Genomic DNA, 12,500 nt, shown 5'->3' with positions numbered 1-12,500 from the left:
GTTGGTAGCTATATCACAACTCTAGTTGGAAATTCAGGATGCTGACAGCCCTAGGGTTAGAATAGAGAAAATAGTCCAGCGACGAAAAGAAATAACTATATATGAGGAGTAATGAATGAAAAAAAAATCTTAATATCAGTATTATTATTATTATTATTATTATTATTATTATTATTATTATTATTATTATTATTATTATTATTATTTTCTAAGCTACAACCCTAGTTGGAAAAGCAGAATGCTATAAGCCGAGGGGCCCCAACAGGGAAAATAGCCCAGTGAGGAAAGGAAACAAGGAAAAATAAAATATCTTAAGAAGAGTAGCAACATAAAAATAAATATTTCCTATATAAACTATAGAAACTTTAACAAAACAAGAGGAAGAGAAATCAGATAGAGTAGTTAAAATAGATTTGTCATATATAACTTCCTTGATGTTAAATTCTATACAATTTACTTCTTTCTATACCAATCAAGGTACTTTTGGCTATCCTGATATCCTGGGGGATTTGTGCTATCTTGACCGCTGCTGATGTCCTTGAGGAAGGAAGCTATGCGCGAACGGACCGTTCCTTGGGGGCCCTCCAGAACACCCCATGGATTCGAGTTCCTTATCCCGGTAGGTTTGTTTGTATATCTGTCAGATATTACACTTCCACGAGGTTATCGCTCTTTGCCATTGATAATAATGAGTTGGCATGAGAAAATATGGCACCAGCTCTAATTTCTAAGGCTTAACCTTTTGTAGCTCAAATACAGCGAGACATGTTATAAGCTGGTTTCCCGTTCCTGGTTCCTGGTTCCCAACTGTTCACTCTTTAAAATAAGTTTGCAGGCACTTTATCATTTAAGAGATAGACGCAAAGCTTCAAAGCTTATACTTGTTACCGTAATTGAGTTTTTTTTCCTGGACCATAAACAACATTCTTAATGAAAATCTAATCTTTAATTTTATCCCATTCTACATAGAAATCAATTGGGATAATACCTTGTTATCAGTTTTAGCAACCTACTGTGGTGTTTGGTATTTCTTAATTCTTCTTACAGATGAATTACCCTACTTATGTTCCATCTGTAAATGATTACTGTAAATTCCTTGTACTATCAACAGGTCAATGGGGATTACCAACTGTATCAGTGGCTGCAGTATTTGGAATATTTGCTGGTATCCTAGCTTCCATTATCGAAAGTATTGGAGATTACTACGCATGCGCTAAACTTTCAGGTTAGTTGCCTTATCTTACAAGTTTTTATTTGATTATCAGATATTTTACTGTCATTTTGGCATATATTCGAAGGCAGTTAAAACGATATACCCAGGGAATTGTTCCAATGAGGTACTACGCGGGAAAACTTGAGGAGAAAACCTTTGCCTTAAGTATTTAACATTCATGATTATCTCTTCAGTTTATTAAAGGATAGAGATGATATATATCGGAGAGGAATATTATTATCCTGCTAAAAATATAAAAGTTACAAAAACATTTTTACCAATGATTTCTACTTCAAAGATTCACAAGGAATATTTCAAATCTTTGAAGTGTATCTGACCTTTGTGAAAACGGCCGACGAGCTTTTTTTTATCTATATAGATTCAAATGCTTTCAGGTGCCAAACCTCCACCAGTGCATGCAGTCAACCGTGGAGTGGGAATCGAAGGTATAGGGTGCTTGCTTGCAGGCCTTTGGGGTACAGGAAATGGCACTACATCATACGCTGAGAACATCGGTGCAATTGGGGTTACCAAGGTATGTATGTTTCAACTTTTCTGTCTTCTGACAATTCTGTTTATGCTTTATTCATCACTGTTGGATTTATGGTGAACGTATGTCAGAGCAACGAGATATATCCCAGTTTTCACTGACATATCTTTTCATTTTCAAGGGGCTTCACGGAAGACATCATCATTTATTGAAATTTCTATGATAATTTCTAATTTTTTTTGAGAGGTTTTGAAGAAAATAATGCATTCCTCAAAATCTATCGATAAATATCGTTACTTCTTTGCTTAACTCCTTAAATATGAGGAATTTCATCTTTAATCTCTTCGTGGCACTAGCCTCTATGTTGAAGTGTATAACCAATACATTTCAGATGAAAGCTTAATGATGATGGCTAACTAAATGACACACATATATGTTTTCGTCTCTAGCATCAGTTTCTGGCCTCGAAGATGAAAAAGATTCATAGCATATTGAAGAGGTATTGTCGTGGTATGGTAGACGCTAAATGCATCCACACTAATGGCAGTTAAATATTACAGTGGCTATGCCCAAAAAGATAAAAATTTTCATAGTAATTTCCTCTTACTTTTCCATCTGGCATAATTTTGTATGAAGTGAATCTGATTCTCATATATATTTCTTTTCATTACACAGGTGGCTAGTCGACGTGTATTACAGTATGGCGCTGTGATCATGACAATTTTTGGCATCTTTGGTAAATTTGGCGCTCTCTTCATCACCATTCCCGATCCAGTCGTGGGAGGCATTTTCTGCGTTATGTTCTCCTTAATCACAGCCGTAGGATTGTCGTCCTTGCAGTACGTCAATCTCAATTCTTCCAGGAATCTCTTTGTTATTGGCTTCTCCTTGTTCATGGGACTAGCACTTCCGAAGGTACGTATAGTACTCTATTTTAGTATAAGATACCAATATTAATTTTTTCCTCATGTTTCTTGAGAATTTCAGGTTTAAAGGTTTAAAGGGCGCTCATGAATGGCAGAGGCAAGGAACAGTGACCTTGCCTTATCAAGCTGGACAATGCCCTAGAGACTAACCATATATACATATGATCAGCGTCCAAGCCCCCACCCCCCCCCCCCCCCTTCAAGCTAGGACCAAGGAGGCCAGGCAATAGCTACTGATGATTCAGCAGATAGACCTATAGGCTCCCCCCCTTCCTTAACTCACAAGGATGGTGAGGTTGCAGCGACCAAGGAAACTGATGAGTTTAAGCGGGACTCGAACCCCAGTCTGGCGTTCACCAGTCAGAGACGTTACCCCATCGGCCACCACAACCCCTGGTTTGACAAAAGAAAAGCCTGGTATTTATGAGAAAACTGCCTATTCTTGTTTTACTGGTATCATGATGGCTATTTGAGAGAGGTATTGAGATTCCATCACATCTCATAATGAGCATAATAATAAATATTCTATACTTTCATTTGAATTACAGATATTATTTTTACAAGCCAAGCGGCCACCTTAGTTAGAATAGCGGATGCTACAAGCCCTAGGCTTGAAAATATAACGATCTATTGCAAAAATGAAATGGAAATATAATGAATAAACTATAGTAGTGGAATAAGAATAATCTAAAAAAAAATAAAATAACCAAATTAACACTATTAAATGAATAAGTAACAGATAACATATGAAGTCAGACTTAAGGAAACATGGTTAACAAATGAGCCTTTACACCCTGTTATACTTGTAAAATTCCATCTAGTCAGCTATTTGGTAGGGAAGGCCATTCCTTAATAAGGTCACAGCCAGAATAAAATTTCTAGATTATTGTAAAGCATTAAGACTTACGAAAGAAAAGCCAAAACTAAGAATTAACTTCATACCAAGTCTATTTGGTAAATGAATTAATTTAGAAAGATCTAAATACGAAGGATGATTAGTGTTTAAAATGAATATTATTCAGAATGCTTAATGAGCTAATTGAACGACAGGCCAAGATATTGATACCCAAATTAGGGATAAATTATTTAATGCACAACAATTTAAGATGAGAGGCAGCTACAGAAAACCAGACAGAACAATATTCAAATCATGGCACAAGTGAAGAATTTAAAAGAAATTCTTGGGTCAGACATGCCACCAAATATCTTGAAAGATTTTCTCAAAGTATTTGTGTAGTTATGAAGAGAATAACTTGACATATTTCTAAAAAGTGAATTTGCAACCATGAATGACACAGAATTGTAACTGAGCCACAATCAAGAATGACATAGAATTCTAAATGAGCCACAATCAAGAATGACATAGAATTCTAAATGAGCCACAATCAAGAATGTCATAGAATTCTAAATGAGCAACAATTAAGAATGGAATAGAATTCTAAATGGGCAGTAATCAAGAATGACATCGAATTCTAAATGAGCAGCAATTAAGAATGGCATATAGAATTCTAAATGAGCAGCTTTTAATAATTTTAGATAGACCTCTTTTAATATATTCAGAAACCACAAGTCTACACCCATGAGACAGGATCAATGCAAAATGAATAGCTTTCTCTGCATGCGCAGCAAGTTTATTTTCAAGATTGAGCCTCTTGTCATCCATGAATTGTATGTAAAGCAAAAGACAAGGGGCATTACAAAGAACCCCGAAGATCATGGTGTTGACTAGTTTTAATTAAGAGAACAACAAACTTATATTCTTTGTACTAATATAACAAATAAACCAAAACATCATTCGTCTAATTGACATTTCATATATTTCTTACAAGATTATGACACATCATTAAAAGGCTAATCGGTATTAATCACTAACGAAACTAAAGCATGATTAAAAGTCAAAATTGAATGATCAATCTTCTGGGAGAAAAGTGAGTACTTAGCCCAGGAAATTACCCGATTTGTGCGTTTCCTAAAATACTATCTCCTCACAACCTGATTCAGAAATAAGGTCAGGAGAGACAATTTAATCAATTTCTATGGTAAGTATCTATATCAACAACCAACACACAAGAGGCCTTTCTTTAATTTTTTTTTCCGTGTCTTATCAGAGATGATGACATTAAAAAAAAATTAAGTACTGTATGTATTAAAAGGGAAGGAATATAGATAAAAACTATTATGCGTATCCATAAACCTTTTTAAAGAAATAATATCTTGTTCTTATTCCTTGCAATTAAATTAATGAAGCTCCAATTACCCCACCTCTCTTCTTTATCATAGTAATGAAATAATTTTTTTCTCTAGGTAGTGAGTGCTACTTGTAAATTTTGATTTTCTCATTGAAGAGCATAATGGTGAAATTTTGTAATTTCACTGGGTAATTAATAAAATTGATAAAGCAACAAAAATATCCTTTCTAGTGGATGGAGAAAAATGGTGATGGACTTATTAACACAGGCAGTGAAATAGCAGATCAACTTCTCGCAGTCCTGCTCCGAACATCTATGTTCATAGGTGGGGCACTGGGGCTATTCTTGGACAATACCGTTCCAGGTAAGTCTTATGAAATTAAGCAACGTAGATTTAGTGCAGTCCTTCTAGCTTGACTTTTTTAAACATTCCTTATCTTACATTTTGCAAACATTAAGTATATATTTTTTTTAAAGTAGGTGAAGTTAAAATAGAAGGAAAGCTGATTTGGGAGAGACTATTTTTATTCTTGAATATTGATTAACACTGATTTGGGAGAGACTATTTTTATTCTTGAATATTGATTAACAATGTTGAAATTAACTTGATAAATCTCTAATTTGATATTATACAATTCATTTATAATCTAATTAAAGTTCATAAAAATCAAATGGTTTCCCTATTTTTAATAAATCAAAGGTAACTTAAGAAATTCTCCTTCTTGTGAGTAATATTTGCTTGCTTTTTGTATGTTTTACGTGAGAAAAAGTGGGACCAAAATATCGAACTCTTCTAAGCCACTCGCTAACATACTATTCTCCCATCAAATTGTATTTAATGTGGTTGTACGCATATGCTTATATTACTTTATTTAATAACTCGTTATCGCATCCCAACATCGTTTCACGCAGAAGTCCTTTGTCGATTTACCTCCCCAGCATCTTTCCAGTACCTTCACTTTCTCAAATCTCCAATGATGTAGACTCTGGCATCCTAGTTCTGATCTCAATATGTCTGCTACTTTTAAAAACGTAGATCAGGCCCCGTAACTCTTCTACTGGGCTATTTTTCCCTGTTGGAGCCCTTGGGCTTATAGCATCTTGCTGTTCCAACTAGTGTTGTAGCTTGGCTGGTAATAATAATAATAATAATAATAATAATAATAATAATAATAATAATAATAATAATACTCTGCACAAGAGCTAAACATATGTTTCCAATTGCCTAAGAAAACCTACAAACAAGTCTTTTGCTGTCCTGATTTATTAGTAGTTGGAGGATGCGGCATAAAGAACCTATTTACTTATTATCTTGTGGTTTCAGGCACTGCCGAAGAAAGGGGTCTTGCAAAGTGGAACTCTCATCACACCATAGGTGACAACGCTGAGGAGGTCACGGTGCCAGAGATCAGTTCTTACGACCTTCCTATAGGAATGGATTTTATCAGAAGGTAGGAGGGTCAGAGAGAGAGAGAGAGAGAGAGAGAGAGAGAGAGAGAGAGATTTTAGATTCTTTAGCTGGGTTTTTTTTACTAAAGTACATTCAATCTTCCATCCTTGGAGTTTGACCATTTGTCGGCCAAATGATTTTTCTTTTTGCATCCATATACTTCATCTTAATCTACCGTAAATACCATAATTACTGACAGTTCAAACGCTATTTTTTTTTCGCATTACTAAACTCACATGAATAATGTTTCTTAACCCTTTCACTGCCAGTGCTGGATTTAGCGAATTTTCCGATGTGGCCAAAATTTTCAAGACCACACAAACCAAAGCTTATTGATATTTATTGGAAAGGTCTCATCAAGATCTTTACATTGAATACAAACTTCCTAAAGTTTAGGTGATTTTAAAAGTTTTCAATTGCAAATTTTGACTAAGTCACCAATAACAGTGAAATGGTAAATTAAACATCTCTGACGGCGTCAATGACCTTTGATGTCAGGATGCCAGAAAACTCCAAATTAATCAATCAATCAAACATCTGATTTTTTTTTTTTATTTCTCCGCAGAACCAAATGGCTGGCGTACTTTCCAGCATCCCCAACGTTCACCGGTTTCCATCGTTACAAAGAATTTCTCCCGAAAGGCCGTTGCATTCGCAAAAGAAATACGACGAATAATACTCCCGTATAATATACGATTCTCATTTCAAGTTGAAGAAACAAAGTCATGAGGACCGAAAAAGACGAGTCAGTTATATTACTTTATCCTGGTAAATCTAGCGGTATAACTCCATACTTCATGTCATACAAAAATTATACGAGTTTCGTGTAATCGCGCATTAGAAAAACCTATTTTAATAATTATCATATGTAAGGTATATGAGGACCTACATATGCCCAAAATGGTTGGTCTAAGTTATAAAGGATGCTCCGGACTACTAATGTTTATATTAGTAATGTATCAAACTAATAGACGATATATACTCTCTTCATTATTGGTGCTGCTATCAACGTTACAATTCATAATCATCTTACCCTCTCTTCCATTATGATCAACATGCATGTATATATTCCCATTGTATGTTTTAACATTCATACAGAACTTGCTGGCAAGTGATATTCGTCATGTACGTCGATTACTATTTCATAATTTCATACCATAAACTGTTGTAATTCAACCATACATAATTGAACATAAGATCAAGATGGAGTGTGTAACAGCAGCTATGGAGGAGAAAGATATCACAGTGGAGGACATCGGAGACAGAAGAAATTGTGAACGCCTTTCAAGAAATAGCGACCCTGCATAGCGGGAAAAGCCTTAGTCGAAGAAAAAGAAGAATCAAGAACAGGAATATGTGGTTACTTGTTAAAAATCCGTATTATTATAAGCGTCCAATTTACAAGACTGCGATAAACTCTTTATGATTCTAGTTAATGACGTCGCACTAGAAAACTAAGTAGCGCCATTGATTTATACATTGATTGAAATCACGTGTGCTTGTGATATATGTTCATTTAAAATACCACGTGTTGCAAACTCGCGATTCAGCTATCATGGTGGAGATGGGTTTATTTCAAGTCTATGATCAGATTCATGAATTCGACAGGAATATGTACGGAGATTTGTCATAAACTTTTATCTCTCTTGATAGCTCAGTCGGCAGTCACTGGAGGCATGGTTTCCAGCCGAGCAGGTGGGGGTTCGAATCTCCACCCGGCCAGAAGCTGTTACCATAAAATGAATTCCGAGTGGATATATATTCCCAAGATAGAATTCGGTATTAAATGCCATTCGTGGGTGATATTTACATATGAGTCACGACTAGGCACTTATGAAGCCTACTGTTGTTGAAGATTGCCTGACTCTTGTGGCCAAGCATGGGCTCTTGCAATCATGCAGCCCGTAGCTATGAAGCAAAGTGGTCTCAAGAAATTTTCCTTTTTCCTTATTGAATGATAAGTCATTATGGTATCTTAGGCTTGCTTTTTAATTTTAGTGTGATAGTTTATTTGTTAAATAATGTTCAAAAATGGATTTTACAATTTCACTGTGCAAGTGATCAAGATTAATGCACAATCCTTTGCAAATTTTACATTTTTGAAAAAAGATAATATTCAGGCTTACGATATTGAAAACAATTTCAAATTTTATATTGCACTTACGGGAAAACTGATAACAGCGTACTGCCTGAAGTAATGAGGGGTAATTCCTGAGGTGGCGTATAAAAACGTTGCTAGAACCAGATTTTAGCTTTGATATTTCAATATAAATCTAAGGACGGACATTGAACGGGTTTTAACTTCAACGTTCTTGAAAAGCTTAAAAGAAACATGCTATTGGCATATTTTGGAATGTCTAAATATTTTGCATCTCCAAATTTAATATATGAACATTTAAATTAATTGATTGTAGAAATAAAGCGATTATCTTTTTTACGCTCAGGAAAAGACCTATTGCAACTGTTCAGAAAAAATATCCTTGAATTGGTCACTAGTTGTTTTCTCAATAATCGTTATCATTTATTGTTTGTTATTGTCTGACTTATTCATAGTAATTGCCTCATGTGTTTATATCTCTGCAACCACAATATCAAGGAAAATGTCTAAAAGAGAATTCATTGGAATTTGAATTTTCAAATACAGGATACTTTCTGTAAAAGTAAGCCATAGTTTAGTCAAATCATGTTCGTATAAGATTTTCTCTGTTTTATAAAATGTAAATAGAATCGTTTCAAATAAAGACAAATGTTACTCTCGATTAAAATGTTATGTTCTTTATTGTATACTAAAGTATTTAGTAAGTTGTAAATAAAGAAAATACGATATCTGTTAGTTTTTCTCCAACACTTTATTTTAATGAAAAATAGGCCTTCTATCATTCATCTAATAGCTTTTATATCATGTACTGACAGAAACTTTTCAGATATCTTAAAAGTTTATTAAGAAAGTTCAATGATTTGTGTCCTGTATACCTCTACAACTCCACGATTATTGGATCTTATTGGAAGAAATTTCCCATTTGGTTACGAATCATTTGAAACACTGACGTATGTGTAACGTAACTGTGGTTTTAACGACTACTAAACTAATTCTAAAGATTCTAAACAGGTTTTTCTAAGAGGATTACCTTTTAATTTTCATCTAACAGATTATTCCATTGAGAAAGTCATCACCTTAATGATCTCAAAGACGTCCTGACCACTGGTAATGAAACTTATAAGATATCTTACACCAAACCAGAAATTTGGAATACTATCAAGGATTGAATTCATGATGGGCAAGTAGACGTGTTAAAATTAATGGAAGAGTTAAGAGTTATTTTCGACTTTCTGCAAAGTGTTTATGTAACATATGAAGAGAATCATGCTTCTAAAAAAGGAAATCATTACAAGATAAGGCTAGTTATAAAATCCAACATCTATAATAAGCCTGACTCTCTAACAGCTTGGAATATATTGGCTTAGTCTTATCTCATTATTATTATTATTATTACTTCTACGCTATAACCCTAGTTGGAAAACCAGGATGCTATAAGCCCAAGGGCTCCAACGGAGAAAAATAGCCCAGTGAGGAAAGGAAACAAGGAAATAAATGGCCAGCTGCTCCTCATTAATCATCAGTTTCCCGATGGCAACCTGGGGAGCAGATATTGGAAAGATAACAAGAAAGTAATACATTAGAAGATTATATAATCAACAGGAGATTGTGTCCTCTCATAGCCGAAAAGAGATTACTATTCAAAGGTTTAAAAGTTAATAATGAATGGCAGATGCAAGAGACAGTGACAACGTCTTAGAGGCTAACAATATATAAATATAATCAGCACCCAAGGACCCCCTCCACCCAAGCTAAGACCAGGGAGGGCCAAGTAATGATTGTTCATGACTCTGCAGGTACTCTTATAGGCTCCTCAAAACTCCACTCCTTAGCTCACAAGGATGGTGAGATTGTAGACAATACAAGAAACTATCAAGTTTGAACCAAGGAGATTGGTTTGAACGGGACTCGATCTCCCGTACAGCAGAACGCCAGGCAGGGACGTTTCCAATAGGCTACCACATTGATAACAGCATAACGAAAACCAATTCCATGTGGGAGATTAGAATTGTTTTGTAGTCGGGGACAGAATGGCCTTAGGAATAAAGAATTGCTCTAAGAGACCTAGCATCTGGGGTTACAGCTAAATACTAAAGGCGGGTTTACACGGCCGAGCAGCTCGCCGAGCCCGGTTGTCGAACCTACTTGTAGAACGGCTCGAAGAGCTTTCAGACAGTACATCGAGCCTCAGTGTGCCTCGTGCCAAAACAACGTCAACATGTCTCTCGACCAGGACGATTTGATAGCCATTGCTTTAGCAGTGGCACTAAGAAGAAAAAAAAAGATCAAAGTGGACGAAGGATTGGCTACTATAAAGAGAAAAATTTTCACACACCAACTTGCTTATTGCTTTAAAATTAAGGCTTTAAAATTAGTTCTTTCAATATTTCATGCAGAGCCGCTATTCCTTTGTTTCTGGCTACTTTATTGGAATAGTCTTTTGATTTAACTTTCCATAAAGCTGGATGAGCCCGATATGTATGTATGAAATCAAAGTACGACTTCCTTCTCATTCTTGCTTTCATTTATGACAGCCATAATTCATTTCTTTAATGATGTTTCCTCTAGCAGGTTTGAATAACAACTGAGGTTCGATGCTCGACACCCGTTCACACCGTTCGTCAAACAATGTAGCTCCGCCCACAAAAGTCAAGATGAGCCTGACTTTCATCGAGCCGCTCGACGAGCGCGCTCGACAACCAAATAGCCCGTTTACACGCTCGAACATCAATTCAAACACAGGGTTGTCGAGCCAGGCTCGACGAGCTGCTCGCCCGTGTAAACCCCGCTTAATTCTCAGCTTTGACCTTCCAAGGTTATCTTTCTAAAGTCCCACAAAGATTATTATTATTATCATTATTACTTGCTAAGCTACAACCCTTGCTGGAAAAGCAGGACGCTGCATACGCCCAATTCCAACAGGGAAAATAGCCCAATGAGGTAAGGAAATAAGGAAATAAACTACAAGAAAAGTTTAAGAACAAGTAAAGTGAAGATAGTTAAAATATGAATATCTATACTTTTACCCAAAGTATATTTGCCGAAAAAAAGGCATGAGACAACTTTTTATCTTATTCATACCGTTAAATATTTTCCTCCATAACATTGTTGACCCCGTTTACCTGTACCTAATTCAATGAGCAGTGTAAACAATTCAAGACATGTAAGCAAGATTTATTTGCATGCCTAAATTTTGCGGTACTTTTAAGGGTTTTAGATACTAGTAAACAGGATAATTTTATAAATACAAGAATAACTTTCATTGGATATGATCGTCTTACAAAAATCTGAGTGGATTACCGGAGAGCCAAGGGAGCAAATAGTGAGAAGTGAGGGTAAAATCACATATAATAATAGAGGTGGCTTCATTCCAATCTGGTAACTATGATACTCTTAAAAATATTCTAAATGAAAAACAGTAATCTCTTATTATTTTATGGTTGCTCTTGCCTTAGCTAAGAGTACGTGACATCTCAAGATGCTAGAGTTTCAAAAGATTCGTTTACAAACCAGGAATTCTTTTTCATGTGTTATTGCAATTTCATAAGTATTTCAGACTTTCAGACAACCATAAAAACATTGGAACCTTAGACCACACGACAATTGAAAAGTTTGAAATATGTTAAATCAAATATCGTTAAATACGCCGTCCTGTCTTGATAGAATAGATTGAATGAATAATGTTTGAAGGAACATTTGATTTAAACCTTGTTTTGATTTAATTAGACGTCAGGATTACAATATCGATTTTCATTGGATGATTAGTTCAGGGTTGCCATAATGAATATTATATCTTGACTATGTTGTAATTTTTATTTATGTTTTCACTATATTCTTTGCCATTTGTTTGTACTGCCTAATGAGCAAAGCATATTTCAGTATCTCCCCTATATAACAAAGTGCAAGTGTGTATGTATATATATATATATATATATATATATATATATATATATATATATATATATATATATATATATATATATATATATATATATATATATATATATATATATAGATAGACAGATACATGTATATAGATATATATATATAACAATTCTTACTCATTCGTTCTTCGCCTTTTCCTATGGATGGCTTGGTGAACACTGGTTCTCTTATGTTTCAATGTTTTAGTTT

The 12,500-nt window shown here is 34.9% G+C and overlaps 1 protein-coding gene across 2 annotated transcripts in view; it reads left to right on the top strand.

Moving 5' to 3' along the window:
* LOC137642745 (solute carrier family 23 member 2-like) overlaps positions 1 to 8,901 on the top strand; it is a 56,529-nt gene extending 47,628 nt beyond the window's left edge. The window contains exons 7-13 of one of the 2 annotated variants that reach the window (XM_068375586.1): positions 478 to 619; positions 1,112 to 1,225; positions 1,609 to 1,748; positions 2,379 to 2,618; positions 5,050 to 5,182; positions 6,143 to 6,269; positions 6,834 to 8,901. In XM_068375586.1, the coding sequence (XP_068231687.1) occupies positions 478 to 619; positions 1,112 to 1,225; positions 1,609 to 1,748; positions 2,379 to 2,618; positions 5,050 to 5,182; positions 6,143 to 6,269; positions 6,834 to 6,957 (1,020 nt within the window). In that variant the 3' untranslated portion in view covers positions 6,958 to 8,901. The remainder of the gene's footprint in view (positions 1 to 477; positions 620 to 1,111; positions 1,226 to 1,608; positions 1,749 to 2,378; positions 2,619 to 5,049; positions 5,183 to 6,142; positions 6,270 to 6,833) is intronic. The other variant, XM_068375587.1, reaches the window with a different exon arrangement.
* Positions 8,902 to 12,500: the final 3,599 nt, after the last annotated feature.

Source organism: Palaemon carinicauda, chromosome 6 (assembly GCF_036898095.1).
Source record: "Palaemon carinicauda isolate YSFRI2023 chromosome 6, ASM3689809v2, whole genome shotgun sequence".
NCBI classification, from domain to species: Eukaryota; Metazoa; Arthropoda; class Malacostraca; order Decapoda; family Palaemonidae; genus Palaemon; species Palaemon carinicauda.
Note: the sequence above shows the minus strand (reverse complement) of the source record. Positions and strands in the feature narration are given on the sequence as shown.